Consider the following 15,801-nt stretch of genomic DNA (forward strand, 5'->3'; position numbering starts at 1 on the left):
TTGTGGCGAGCGCCCTCTTCTACGCAGTGGTGTGCTGGGGAGGCAGCATTAAGAGGAAAGACGCCTCACGCCTGGACAAACTGGTGAGGAAGGCAGGCTCTATTGTTGGCATGGAGCTGGACAGTTTAACATCTGTGGCAGAGCGAAGGGCGCTCAGCAGGCTCCTATCAATTATGGAGAATCCACTGCATCCATTAAATAATGTCATCTCCAGACAGAAGAGCAGCTTCAGCGACAGACTGCTGTCACTGTCCTGCTCCACAGACAGATTGAGGAGATCGTTCCTCCCCCAAACTATGCGACTCTTTAATTCCACCAGGGGGGGTAAACGTTAATATTTAACATTATACATAGTTATTGTCTGTTTTTTTCACCTGTATTATTATCATTCTTTAATTTAATATTATTTATTGTATCAGTATGCTGCTGCTGAAGAATGTGAATTTCCCATTGGGATTAATAAAGTATCTATCTATCTATCTATCTATCTATCTATCTATCTATCTATCTATCTATCTATCTATCTATCTATCTATCTATCTATCTATCTATCTATCTATCTATCTATCTATCTATCTATCTATCTATCTTCGTACATGCCCTCTCCGATAATATCACCCAGCAAGTCCGGAAACATAACTTTGAAAATATGGACACCCTGATCCAAATCGCCGAGCGTCATTGGGCTGCTTGCAAACCGGAGCGGTCAGAACAGTCCTCTCATCGAACCCAACAGGCACATGGGGCAGCTCCTGAGCCCATTCCCGAGCCTGCCGTCCGTCTTAGGGATAAACATTTCAGTCTTCCCCGCTGTTTCAAATGTGGGGAGGTTGGACATCTAGTGCCTGCTTGCCCCAATGAACCTATGGACTGCTTGATCGCTAAAGGAGAGAGGTATTGTGCTGTTGTGATTAACCCATTGTCTCCTCCATACACAGGTGCAGTTCTTATAAATGGCTTTAAGGTGTGGGTGATGTCCGATTCCAGGAGTAACATTTCCATTGTTGCTTCCCGATTTGTTTTACCACGACAATGGCTTAAAATAAAAACCAGCCAAAGGTGTATTCATGGGGATATCTGATATTATAAAACTGCCAATTGTGTAGTGACCATAAATCATACTATGAGAAAATTAACAGTGATAGTATTAGCGGATCCTCCCTTTCCAGTCATAATTGGGAGAGACCGGACAAAAAATAATAGCAGTACAAAAATAACTGCTCCTGAAAGAAATTTGGGCTTAATAATGGAGAAGGATTCATCTACTCCGACTGCCTCCACACCGTGTATGACGGCCACTAGGACCCACACGGGTATACAGTGCGATGGAGTTGATGTCTCATCGACCTCTGCAGGGGCTAGTACAGTTAACGTAGAGGACGTGGTGACTGAAACTCCTCCTATTGAGGTCAAACAAGAACCTATTCAGAGTTTGTCCTCTCAATTTTTACTTACGCCGTCCTCCTTTAAAAGGGAGCAATGGAACAATGATTCCTTAAAATTTGCTAGGAATGCAGTAGTGTCAGTTAACGGATGGATCCCCTGCCACAAATGTCTTTCTTTGTAATAAATAATGAACTCTTGTATCGAGTGGTAGAACACGAGGGTGAAGTAAGGACATTGCTCTTAGTGCCACGTACTTATCAGTGACAAGTATATGAACTAGCACATGCCCACCTTCTGGAAGACAATGTGGGCACTGAAAAAACACTGGAGAGAATTAAACTCAGATTTTATTGGCCTGGGACAAATGAGGAGGTCCAATGATTTTGTGCTTCGTATCCAGAATGCCAACTTCATCAGATTCCTAGGAGGGACCATGCTCCTCCTGTCCCTCTTCCCCTTATTGATATTCCATTCGAACAAGTCGGTATCAACCTCATAGGACCATTAGAACCCTCACTAAGAGGCCATAAATATATATTGGTTTTAGTAGACTATGCCACCCGATTTCCAGAGGCTGTTCCATTACGCTCAGTTACTTCAAAAAACATTGCACGGGAATTAGTAGGGATATTTGCTCGTGTAGGGATCCCCAAAGAGGTTCTTACGGATCAAGGGACACCCTTCACTTCTGAGACATTGAAGGAGGTGGCTAAATTACTCCAGATGAAACATCTAAAAACATTGGTCTACCATCCACAAATAGACGGACTGGTGGAGCGATTAAATGAAACCTTAAAACAGATGTTACAAAAAGTAGTTAATGAGGATGGGAGGAACTGGGATCAGTTACTCCCCTCATATTGTTTGCCTATTGGGAAGTCCCACAGGCCTCTACAGGGTTTTCTCCTTTTGAATTATTGTATGAAAGACAACCCCGCTTGCTATTGGACATGTTAAAAGAAGGATGGGAAGAAGAGGTCCTTCCTACCTTAAATATATTAGAATATATCGCACAATTACGCGATAGACTAGAAAAGGTTCAAGCAGCACAGTCTTGGTATTACAATAGAAACACCACCATTTGGGAATTTATCCCGGGTGATCATGTAATGGTACTCCCAACACTTCCAACACTCCCTGATGACATCACTATCGGTCCTATGTTGATGACATCATTTCCGTCCAACAGCAAAGAACGTATTTCCGGGTTCCAAAATGGCCGCCAAGACGTCACTTCCGGTGCACGCCCTGACGAAACTTCCTTCTTGTCATGTACCATTTATCAACTGCTATATACACTTGCTTTTGATCAACCAAATATCTTTTTTTTTGTGTTTTTTTCCTTGTCCTATGGACAATATACGGGGACAGCCCCCAAAACTTTGTTTTTGTGACGCTTCTTTTTATTTCATGAAGACAATTCATCACACTATTCACTATCTGGCTCCTTCATTTTTGACAAACGAAGCTATCCATACCAATGGCCAAAAACCTAAGCTGTATATGCTGAATGACACTCAACATATAAATGTGCCATCAACAGGCAGAGAACATAACTAACTTATTTTTAGTTCCAAGTTTTTGTCTACATGTTTTCAGTTTCTTCTGTTAGTGAAAACAGAGACATTCTGTGATGTGTAGTTCATCTGGGTTGTTGAGATACACTCACATTCAAGGTTTCACTGCTGGCCGGATGAACAACTTCAGGCCATTGGTTTCTTCTTGTAATCAGATGTCAGCATTTGTTACAAATGTAATTTTTGTTTTACTGATGGATTCGATTACTTTTTTGCTGTATGTGAGTTATCAGCTATTCTTCTCCTCTGATGTAAAAAGCATCAGTTGATTTGTTCAGAGTGTGTGAGATGCTCCTGTGCTTCTGATTCTGCTCCCGCTCCAACAGTCCCCTTCCTGATTTCATTTGCAACCCACTCCATGTTAACATTTGGGCATACTTAACGTTTGAATTCTACTGAGCTCCATTCTAGACAGGAAAGACAAGATGTTCACGCAAATGATGAAAATTGCACATTTGGGTAGCTTTATTTACTCGACAGTCATCATTGTTTGAGTCAGATAACCAACCCTCAACCCTAGTCTTAATCATAGTGTAACCAGGCATAGCAAGCTTAAAGTCGCTATAGCCTGAGAACTGTCAATACCAGCATGCAGAATGGGGTGTGAAGCCTGTGGATAATGGGCAGAGTTAAATATTAAACTCGACCCACGTTTAGGCATGCCCCATTCCAGAAGCTGCAGCAAGATGTATTTGAATACTTTATAATTATATTGTATCAATGTTATGCTTCAAGTGGGGTTCACTGAGATTTCCTGTGTTAATGGACTGCCTCAGGGCCCCCCTCCCAGTTCTGAGAATTGTTGCTATGCCTCTGGGCATAGCTGGCAAGGTTTTGTAGTCTATGATCATCTGGAGATCCTTCCACAATCCATGCGGATTGTTTCCACTGAAATCATTTTCCAACCTGCTTTGATCACCCTCTGTAGCTAATAACTGAAACTCTTGTAGTTCTCTATGCCATTTGAATTGAAAGCAGCACTCGACTTACTTAGGTACATGTGAACGATGCTGTTCATCCAGGGCTTCTGAATAAGGGTAGAAGCCAGCAGAATAGGTAGGCACACACAAGTCCATATAGAACCTGACAGGCAGTACAGCAACAACGCATGGTGAGACTTGCCAAAGTGAGAGAAGTAAATACTTGTAGGCATTTGTAACTGTGGTGTACCAATGATAAAGGGTCTGATCACCTCTGGTGGAGCAGGTGATGTGCTGGAAGAACTTGGGGAGGTGTTTCTTGAGGTTGTGATTGTTTAAGTCTCCTGCAGTGATGGAAATTGCTTCTGAGTGGTGGCTCTCTTGTTTACAAATGGTGGCATACAGCTCGTCTAGAGCTGTCACACCTGGAGCTTCCTGTGGAATGTAAAGAGCAATGAGTAGCACTGAGAAAAACTCTCTCGACAGGTGAAAAGGCTGGCGCTTGATCGTCAGGTATCCCAAAACAGGTGAACAGGACTGGGAGACCACTTCCATATTAGCACACCAGGAGCTGTTAATAAAAAAGCACACACCACCTCCTTTTGTCTTGTCAATGATTACCATGTTGCAGTCCAAACTATGTAGAGAAAAGCCCTGAGGGTAAATGACTGTGTCCAGGGTGATTGAACTTAACCAGATCTCAGTGAAGCAGAGCATGTTACATTCACACAAGTCCCTTTGTGACCTGATGTAGCACTAAAGTTAGTCCTGCTTGTTTTCTATGAACTGGTGGTTAGCCAGCAGGATGGAGAGATTGGAGATTGGTTCAGGTGCCATTGCAGCCTGGTCAGGATGCCATTTCGATTTCCTCTCTTTCAACTGGTCTGCTGATGGTCACTATTATTCAGACTATATGCACAATTACAAACAATATCTTTAGGTATGCTTTGGATTTTGAGGTTTACTGAAACATCATTTCTAAAGTTCAGCAATGTTGTTTGGTCATACACAGTAATGAAGCTTGCACAATGCAGAAAAACAGTAAAAAAACAGCAAAAACACACAAAGCAGGAAGAGAACAACTTGTAGTGTGTCATTCTTATTTTAGTGCCATGTTGAGAGGTAACCATCTCACCCATGAGTACAGACTCCAACATTACAGTACTGAGCCATTGGCTTTGAAGTATCAGTACACTCACCTAGGGACTATGGGAATCAAAAATAACAAAAGAATAAAAGCAATTTGAAAAAGAAAAGGAGGCCATTGAGTCCATCAAGCTTTACCTAATAGCTAAGCTGCCCTGATATCTCATCCAGATACTTCTTAAAGGTTGCCAAGGCTTCTGCTTCAACTGCATGTCTCTGTAGTTTGTTCCAAATTCTCAAAGCTCTTTGAGTAAAGAAGTCCCTTCTGGCTTCAATACTAAATGCACTTCCTCTTAATTTACAGTTGTGTCCTTGAATACTTCTTTCACTGTTAAGTGGAAGGAATGAACACATTGTGCATATTCAATGTTCATTAGAATTATCAATCACACATTTGACTACACAAGAGGGGAAAACAACATCCCAGTCAATAGCACCACTCAGAGCCCATGATCAATTATTCAGACAAAGTTAATATGATCAACAATAAATTAGTAAATAAATTGCAGAAACACAAATGGCACACTCAGTTTGGTCATGGTAACTTAATGAAATTACAAAAGATGATGATATCAAAGTACGGATTAAAACACTTCCTCAAAAAATAAACATATTCTCAGGAATATATGGAGGTAGATGAAATTAAGAAAAATGGATCAACAAATATTTGACATGCATAAAGGGTCCCACAGTATAAGTTGTTATCTGTTACTTTCTTGCCAATTCGTTATGTTTCATGCAAGGATCAAAGACTGGCACAGAGTCTTCTGCCCTCCATGAATGTGGTCAAAGATTCAAGATGTTGCTGAATACAGTAAATATGAAAATAACAGTACATAGTACCTTTCATGCAAAAATATAGCTCTAAGTATTTTACGTTATTTAAAGCTCTTTGAGTAAAGAAGTCCCTTCTGGCTTCAATACTAAATGCACTTCCTCTTAATTTACAGTTGTGTCCTTGAATACTTCTTTCACTGTTAAGTGGAAGGAATGAACACATTGTGCATATTCAATGTTCATTAGAATTATCAATCACACAGTTGACTACACAAGAGGGGAAAACAACATCCCAGTCAATAGCACCACTCAGAGCCCATGATCAATTATTCAGACAAAGTCACAGCTCTCATTATCTGGGTGTTATGTATTAGCTTGGATTTATGTGTACAGTATTTTATGTTTTCTTATTGTTTTTGACTTTCAACGTTGCCTTCTCATTTTGGGGCATGCTAAGCAGGAAGCTAGCAGGCAGTAGTCATGTCCATGCTGGTCTGAAGTGAGTCTATTCTGGGCTGTTCACTGAAGGTCCTGGCATTGTTTATGGTTATTTTTGTAGATCTCAGCTCCTTTTGTCATGTGCGAGACGCCATCCATGTAGTGCTTCACGGCTTCCACAAAAAGTCTGCTTCAAGAATTAATTTTATTTGAATAAGCAATTTAAACATTCTTCTGCCCTTTACATGAGCTCCTTCCCCTCCAGTGAACTTACATATCAAGTTCAATGGTCTTGTACATCTGTATCTGACCATACAATATTGTCAACCTACTGACATTACTGCCAGGTGATGTGAATGGTGAGTGAACATAACAAGTTTAATAACATGCAAAAATCAAATGAAGCAGTTTCTGTAAATGAGTGGAAAAATGATAGATTTTCTCCTCCTTCTCACAGTCACTCCATTCAGCATGATCATGGGAGCCGGAGCAAAGACAGTAGAGAAGCTATGGACAGGTTGTTATTCATCCAGGTTTTATGTAAAGAAAACGTGCAGTTGCCCGTGTGAAAGATTTTATAGCAGACTAACATGCCACTGCTCAATTAATCACTGTTCATTTATATATGACCTCTTGCATGCAGAAGGCTTGTACATGTTTTGAATATCCATCTGTTTAAAAGTTCAATGTATTTGCAGTTCATTATGAGAATAAGCAGACCAATTACTTCTTCACGAGAGTGACACAAGAAAATGTCAAAGAGTGTCTGAATCACAGGGAGCTGAAAGTGTATTACTTATGAAGAGTGTCTGTCATATTCAGATGGCTACTGCTAGGCTGCTTTATCTTTGTGTTGTTACATTTTTCCTGTAATTTACATAAGGCTCCTTAGGCTACATTTTCTTCGGCCTGCCTATGCCCTTGTGGCTTAAAATTTGGATTTATCAGGATTAGAAAATGCATGCGGAAATACACTTATTGTATTCCTGTAAAGCAATATAAAAGAAAGGAGTGTATTTGTGTTAGAAATTCTGTCACCAGTGTTAAGCACACCACTATCTGGCAAACCTCTAGTTAAATTCAGAATATTATTAAACAAGTAGGAATATAGAATTAAAAGAAAACTAAGATTATTTTAGCATTTTCATAACCTAACAATCAAACTAATCAATTGTGAGCACTTCGGAATATCTTTAAGGGATTAATATGATCAACAATAAATTAGTAAATAAATTGCAGAAACACAAATGGCCCACTCAGTTTGGTCATGGTAACTTAATGAAATTACAAAAGATGATGATATCAAAGTAGGGATTAAAACACTTCCTCAAAAAATAAATTTATGCAACACATTCTCAGGACTGGCACAGAGTCTTCTGCCCTCCATGAATGTGGTCAAAGATTCAAGATGTTGCTGTATACAGTAAATATGAAAATAACAGTACATAGTACCTTTCATGCAAAAGTATAGCTCTAAGTATTTTACGTTATTTAAAGAAAAGTTAAGCTATGAAACAGGTAGAAATTTTGAATCCTTAGTTGAGGAGAATTAATGATAGTTACATTTGAAGTTACAATTAGATAGATAGATAGATAGATAGATAGATAGATAGATAGATAGATAGATAGATAGATAGATAGATAGATAGATAGATAGATAGATAGATAGATAGATAGATAGATAGATAGATAGATAGATAGATAGATAGATAGATAGAAACTTTATTAATCCCAATTAAAATCAGATAGTTAAATGTTAAAGTATAGACACTTAGGACATTTGGAATTTGGGGCTGGTTTCACTCCTTGATGCATGGGTTGTCAGTAAAGAGAGACAGCAATGTCATAAGTTAGCAGAGAGCCAGATAGATCTTTAGAGCAGGAAATGTCAGCACTCACCATTCACTGTCACCTGCACTTTGTCACTTTCTTTCCTCTCAGCTGTCCTCTCCTTTGCCTCCACCATGCACCAGTACATCCCAGCATGGCTCTGTTGAATTGATAGGATTTTGTTCTCCTGTAAAATTATTTGACTCCGAGGTTCCTTTTCTCTGTAGAAAGTGTATATCAGCTTGGTCTGCTCCAGCTGTTTACTCTCAGATTTACAACTCAGGGTCACATCATCCCCTTCCCACACTGTTTCACTGGGGCTGACTGTCAGTTTGGGCTTGGTGAGCTCTGTGGAGATAAAGAGAAAAGAAAGAGGTGATAAACTGCATCCATAACTAATGCAGTCATGAAAAATACATGTTTAAGCATATGAAAAGCTCAACTATGGAAGGTTAGTTCCAGACCAAAGGAAAATCAACTGATTTTCACATCTAAGCTCTACAGTTCACTGTACTAGGTGTTTGAAAATTAAACTGAAACTCTTAAATTAAATTTTAATTGCAAAACTTTAACTCAAAGCCCTAATTCTTTAATAAAAATGCCACTACTCTCAGTGACGCCCATGTTGACGAATTTTAGTATCCTATGTTCAGCATAGGCTGTTTTTCAACATTTCTAATTTTTATTAACTTTCCTTTACCTGATAAGATTTTTAACCTTTTCTTCAATTTCTGTAATGTAAAGGAATTCTCCTCCCAAAAATGATATTTTTTAATGTGCTACCTACCCCAAGTAATAGTAGATCTTCATGCAAACAATGCCTACAAAGGTGATACACTTGACTAAAAACAAAACAAATATTTGACTTTTCAATCATTTATTCAACAAAAATATTAATAGATGTAATGGTCTACTGTAGAAAAACTAAGTACACTCTTAGGTTCAGAAGCTGGTTTTGTCCTCTTTAGTAGAAATGACTCTGCCTAAATGACCACCAGTCTCTGACCTCAACTTGGTGAAATATTTGACCATTCCTCCATGCAAAATTCCTTCAGTTGCAAGATATTTGTAGAATATCTTGCATGTATTGTCCATTTCAAATCCATTCTCAGCATTTCAATGGGATTCAAATCAGGGCTTTGACTTGGCCAATCCATAACTCTCCACTTTTGTTTTCCTTGATGGATTTGCTAGTGTGCTTTGGATCATTTTTGTATTAAAAGGTCCATTTCTGCGTCAACTTCAACTTTTGAACAGATGGCCTCACATTCTTCTCAAGCACACTTTGATATGATGCAGAATTCATTGCTGACTCGTTGATTGTAAGCTGCCCAGTCCAGTCCCCGAGAGAGCAAAACAACACCAAACCAGGACATTTCCACCACCTGCTTCACAGTTGGTATGAGGTACTTCTCCTGAAATGTTGTCTTTGGTTTGTGTGTTGTGTCTCTTCTTACAGTGGCCAAACAACTCTTTCTTTGATTCATCTATCTAAAGCACATTGTTTCAGATGGCCTGGTGTATGTCATAATGTATGGTGGACTCATGATGAAATTTTTGGATTTTTGTAGACTTCCTTTAGTATCAAATGGTCAGCTCTTTGGTGGAATTTTGTGGGCCTTGACAAACTAGGATTCTTTTGAAATCTATGCCACTTTCTTACAGTAGAATGATTAATTTCAAATATTTAGTTGATCTTTTTAAGTCCCTTGCCAAACTTATAGGCATCAACAACCTTTGTTCTATTGATCTTAGATAGCTATTTTGATCTTGGTATGATGATACCTTCAATATAACATCTATATATATATACATCCATTCATCCATTTTCAAACCCGCTGAATCCAAACACAGGGTCACGGGGGTCTGCTGGAGCCAATCCCAGCCAACACAGGGCACAAGGCAGGAACCAATCCTGGGCAGGGTGCCAACCCACCGCAGATATATATATATATATATATATATATATATATATATATATATATATATATATATATATATATATATATATATAGAAAGGAGAACACCCGTCCCTCAAAATGTGTGGCTTAACTAAGGCAAGGTCTACCAGCATACTGAACTCCTGATTCTAATTTCATGGATTTGAAGTGTTGGTAAATGAAAGAGTGGACATAATTGTTACCCCTGATAAAATTGCATTTTAGATTATGAGAATAAATATGCCATGTCAATCTTTTGTCACTTGTAAATGACCTTCATCTGTAGACACTTTGCATGAAGATGTAATGTTTGCTTATTCAAATATGTTGAGAAAGCCAACAACTTCCATGTAGTGTTTTTTGTTTTTATATACTGTATATATATATCTATAATAATAAAAGGCAAAGCCCTCACTGACTGATTCACTCACTCACTGACTGACTGACTCACTCATCACTAATTGTCCAACTTCCCGTGTAGGTGGAAGGCTGAAATTTGGCAGGCTCATTCCTTACAGCTTACTTACAAAAGTTAGGCAGGTTTCATTTCAAAATTATACGCGTAATGGTCATAACTGGAACCTCTTTTTTGTCCATATACTGTAATGGAAGGCAGCAAGATGGCCGTAGGAGACTGAGTTGCGTGTTGCGTCATCACGCCTCCCACGTAATCACGTGAACTGACTGTGAACTCAGTACATAGAAAAGAAGGAGGAGCCCCAAAGAGCGCTGAAGAAAACATTCATTACACAATTGACAAGGCAGCGAAACAATAAGAAGCGAGTGAGTGACGCATACAAGCATCTTCATAAGACACGAGGTATAAAAAAGCACGGTGTAAACCGTAAGTCTAAATTAACTTTATAGAAACGCTCCCGCTGCCGTTTGCAATACCATATTCGCGAGATACAAGTTTAATGAGAAGACACGAGGTATAAAAAAGCACGGTGTAAACCGTAACCTTAAATTAACTTTATAGAAACGCTCCCGCTGCCGTTTGCAATGCCATATTTGCGAGATACAAGTTTAATGAGAAGACACGAGGTATAAACGAGAGTTTGCATCACTTTGTAACAGAGTTAAAATTGCTGTAGCGAGAAACTTTTAACTGCCGGGTCTTAGCTAACATTAAATAAACCCGTGGACATCGCAACATCACACAAGAGAGTGGCTCACGTGAAGTGACTGAACGCAGCAGGAGTGATCACTTCCATGAATCAAACCTGTTCAAAAAACACATTACACAATTGATAAGGTAGGAAAAGAATATGAAACAAAGCACGATATAAACCGTAACTTTAAATTAAGTTTATAGAAACGCTGCCGTTTGCAATATCATATTCGCCCCTGCGAAGCGCGGTGATTTTGCTATATATATTAAACTATTTCAACCATTGTATGATCTGCTTCTTGCAACTGAAAGAGGGCACCGTGGCAGAAGTTAGCCGACTTGCTCACCAACCACAAGCGTTACCTGGTAGGTAACCACCCATACAATCAGATTGTGAATCAGACTACAAATGCCTGCAATGTAATTACCCCGATCTACATGCTGTCAAATGAACGAACCACACGCCGTGGCACAACGTTAGGGGCTTCGCCTCTACGTCCGAGGACCGATTCCCGTAACGGAGTGCAGTGACTGTGTACTCCTGATGAGCCCACAATTACGGCGAAACACATGTCGCATACTATGCATCTTCAAAGCACGGTGTAAACAGTAAGTTTAAATTGAGTTTATAGAAACGCTGCCGTTTGCAATACCATATTAGATGACTTTGTAACAGAGTTAAAATTGCTGGAGCGATAAATTTTTAACTGCCGGGTCATGTCGCGTGTTCTTGGGTAGGTACACCAAAACATGTATACATTTATGCATGTAATGGGCAAACAAAAAATGTACTATACCCGAAAGCACTACAGTAGTACTCAATGTATCTTTACTTCTTAAATGTTAATGTTTTACTGTTTAATAGTTTATACGCTTCTTATATGTTATTCAGATTCTTTTATCAAAATACCAGTAACAGCGCACTGCACGATAACGTGGAGTGAATACACTTGACATGACCATTCATAGTATTTATCCTCTTTCTCTGTACGTTTACCATTCGTTTGCTCAGAGGTTGATGCGTTTGCTGCTTAATGAGCAGCTCTTCAGCCTAGCGTCCCGCTACTTCTCTTCTTTCGTCGGCATCTTTTCCCGTTAAAACTGATTTTTTTTAAAACTTAGTATGTTTTCTTTAATTTTTCAGTTAAGCTGGCACTTAAGTCTTCAATCTGCCTCAAGAATGATTAGCGAAGGTGGTAGACAATGAAAACGTCAGCCGTACGCATCCGCCACGCACGCACTGGTGCGCGCAACTGTGAGTTGATTCTACAATAAAAAAAAATAAAGATAAAAAGAGTAATAACTTGCAGCACCGCTATTCAATTACACTTGCCTAACGCCTCTCCTAAGGGGAAATACTGTGGGATCTGGGCATCCGTCAAAGCAGCAATCACAAGCCCGATTAGAAAGCGGGAAGCTGTGATTTGTCCTCTCCCTCCCATGTAACAGTCACAGCCCGTGTTGCAACGCACTATGTATGTATATGTATATATGTGTATGTGTGTGTATATGTATGTGTATATATATATATATATATATATATATATATATATATATATGTTCATATGTGTGGGAAAGCGAATAGTAGACGTGACGTAGTATATGTGTACCAAATTTCAAGTCAATAGGTGAAACGGTTTGCGAGCTACAGCTGATTTAAAATCCTGGACAGACAAACGAATAGCTACGGTAGCGTATTATAGAAGAACATTTTACTGTTTAATAATTTATATTTATATGCAATGTGCTTCTTATATATTACTTCATATTCTCATATGATAATGATGTTAATGTTGTTTATATTGATTTCTATGTTATTGTAAGTGCTCTTTATTTGTGGAAAAATAAATTTGGCAATTAAACTTATTTTATACATACATTTTATTTTTTTCTCTTGCACTCAGTGAGCGAATCCACTGGGTAATCAGCTATACATATATATATATATATGTATGTATGTATATATATATATGTATATAGATAGATATATATAGATAGATATATGTGTATGTATGTAGATATACAAATATGTATATGTATATATATGTATATATGTGTATATATATGTAGATATACAAATATGTATATGTATATATATGTACAGTATATATGTGTATATATATATAGATATACAAATATGTATATGTATATATATGTATATATGTGTATATATATGTAGATATACAAATATGTATATGTATATATATGTATATATGTGTATATATATGTAGATATACAAATATGTATATGTATATATGTGTATATATATGTAGATATTCAAATATGTATATGTATATATATGTATATATGTGTATATATATATGTAGATATACAAATATGTATATGTATATATATGTATATATGTGTATATATATGTAGATATACAAATATGTATATGTATATATATATATATGTATATATGTGTATATATATGTAGATATACAAATATGTATATATATGTATATATATGTAGGTATACAAATATGTATATGTATATATATGTGTCTGCATGTGTGTATATATATATATATATATATCAACATATATACAGTATACACATACATATACACACATACATATATATATATATATATATATATATATGTATGTGTGTATATGTATGTGTATACTGTATATATGTTGATATATATATATATATATGTGGATGTGTATATGTATATATATATATATATATATATGTATATATGTATATATGTTTATGTATATATATGTTTACATAACCTCTTTAACACACTACTTCTCCGCTGCGAAGCGCGGGTATTTTGCTAGTATATATATATATATATATATATATAAACTCTATATATACAGTACTGTGCAAAAGTTTTAGGCAGGTGTGAAAAGATGCTGTTAACAAAGAATGCTTTCAGAAATATAAATAATGATTGTTTATTGTTGTCAATTTACAAAAAGCAAAGTGAGCGAACAAAAGAAAAATCTAAATCAAATCAATATTTGGTGTTCCTACCTTTTGCCTTCAAACCAGCACCAATTCTTATAGGTCCACTTGCACAAAGTCAGGGATTTTGTAGGATTCTAGTCAGGTGTCTGATCAACCAATTCTACCAAACAGGTGCTAATGATCATCAATGTCACACGTAGGTTGAAACACAGTCATTAACTGAAACAGAAACAGCTGTGTAGGAGGCTTAAAACTGGGTGAGGAACAGTCTAACTCTGCTACCAAGATGAGGTTGTGGAAGACAGTTTCATGTCATGGCAAGATTGAGCACAGCAAAAAGACACAAGGTAGTTCTACTGCATCAGCAAGGTCTCTCCCAGACAAAGATTTCAAAGCAGACTGGGGTTTCAAGATGTGCTATTCAAGCTCTTTTGAAGAAGCAGAAAGAAACGGGCAACGTTGAGGATCGTAGACGCAGTGGTCGGCCAAGGAAACTTAGTGCAGCAGATGAAAGACACATCAAGCTTATTACCCTTTGAAATCGGAAGATGTCCAGCAGTGCCATCAGCTCAGAACTGGCAGAAACCAGTGGAACCCAGGTACACCCATCTACTGTCCGGAGAAGTCTGGCCAGAAGTGGTCTTCATAGAAGAGTTGCAGCCAAAAAGCCATACCTCCGACGTGGAAACAAGGCCAAGCGACTCAAGTATGCACAGAAACATATAACTGGGGTGCAGAAAAATGGCAGCAGGTGCTCTGGACTGATGAGTCAAAATTTGAAATATTTGGCTGTAGCAGAAGGCAGTTTGTTCGTCGAAGGGCTGGAGAGCGGTACAATAATAAGTGTCTGCAGGCAACAGTGAAGCATGGTGGAGGTTCCTTGAACGTTTGGGGCTGCATTTCTGCAAATGGAGTTGGAGATTTGGTCAGGATTAATGGTGTTCTCAATGCTGAGAAATAGAGGCAGATACTTATCCATCATGTAGTACCATCCGGGAGGCGTATGATTGGCCCCGAATTTATTCTGCAGCAGGACAACGACCCCAAACATATAGCCAAAGTCATTAAGAACTATCTTCAGCATAAAGAAGAATAAGAAGTCCTGGAAGTGATGGTATGGCCCCCACAGAGCCCTGATCTCAACATCAGTGAGTGTGTCTGGGATTACATGAAGAGACAGAAGGATGTGAGGAAGCCTACATCCACAGAAGATCTGGGGTTAGTTCTCCAAGATGTTTGGAACAACCTACCAGCCGAGTTCCTTCAAAAACTGTGTGCAAGTGTACCTAGAAGAACTGATGCTGTTTTGAAGGCAAAGGGTGGTCACACCAAATATTGATTTGATTTAGATTTCTCTTTTGTTCATTCACTGCATTTTGTTGATTGATGAAAATAAATGATTAACACTTCCATTTCTGAAAGCATTCTTTGTTTACAGCATTTTTTCACACCTGCCTAAAACTTTTGCTCAGTACTGTATATACAGTATAATGACCACCAGGGGGCACCTCAGCGCCCTGACTTCAATCACAACTCACCCACAGGCAGTTCCAGGTTCTTTTAACACTAGAATCCCTGAAGCCTACGAAAAAACTTGTAATCCCGGGCCACCTTATATTCCTTTGCATCTCTCCATTAGTGTCTTTTGTTTTTCAAATGTGTCGATCAGCACAAGCAGCAAGCAGCCTGCTGTCCCATATCCCCACTGCCACAACTCACCTCGGCAAAAAGTTCTCCCAGCTCAAGTCTTGTT

The 15,801-nt window shown here is 38.2% G+C and overlaps 1 protein-coding gene across 1 annotated transcript in view; it reads right to left on the reverse strand.

Moving 5' to 3' along the window:
- LOC114666807 (leukocyte immunoglobulin-like receptor subfamily A member 1) overlaps window positions 1-8,698 on the reverse strand; it is a 62,218-nt gene extending 53,520 nt beyond the window's left edge. Inside the window, exons 1-2 of the mRNA XM_051919753.1 lie at window positions 8,683-8,698; window positions 8,144-8,422 (exon numbers count right to left, since the gene is read on the reverse strand). Coding sequence (XP_051775713.1) covers window positions 8,144-8,422; window positions 8,683-8,698 — 295 coding nt within the window. The remainder of the gene's footprint in view (window positions 1-8,143; window positions 8,423-8,682) is intronic.
- Window positions 8,699-15,801: the final 7,103 nt, after the last annotated feature.

Source organism: Erpetoichthys calabaricus, chromosome 16 (genome assembly GCF_900747795.2).
Source record: "Erpetoichthys calabaricus chromosome 16, fErpCal1.3, whole genome shotgun sequence".
NCBI classification, from domain to species: domain Eukaryota; kingdom Metazoa; phylum Chordata; class Cladistia; order Polypteriformes; family Polypteridae; genus Erpetoichthys; species Erpetoichthys calabaricus.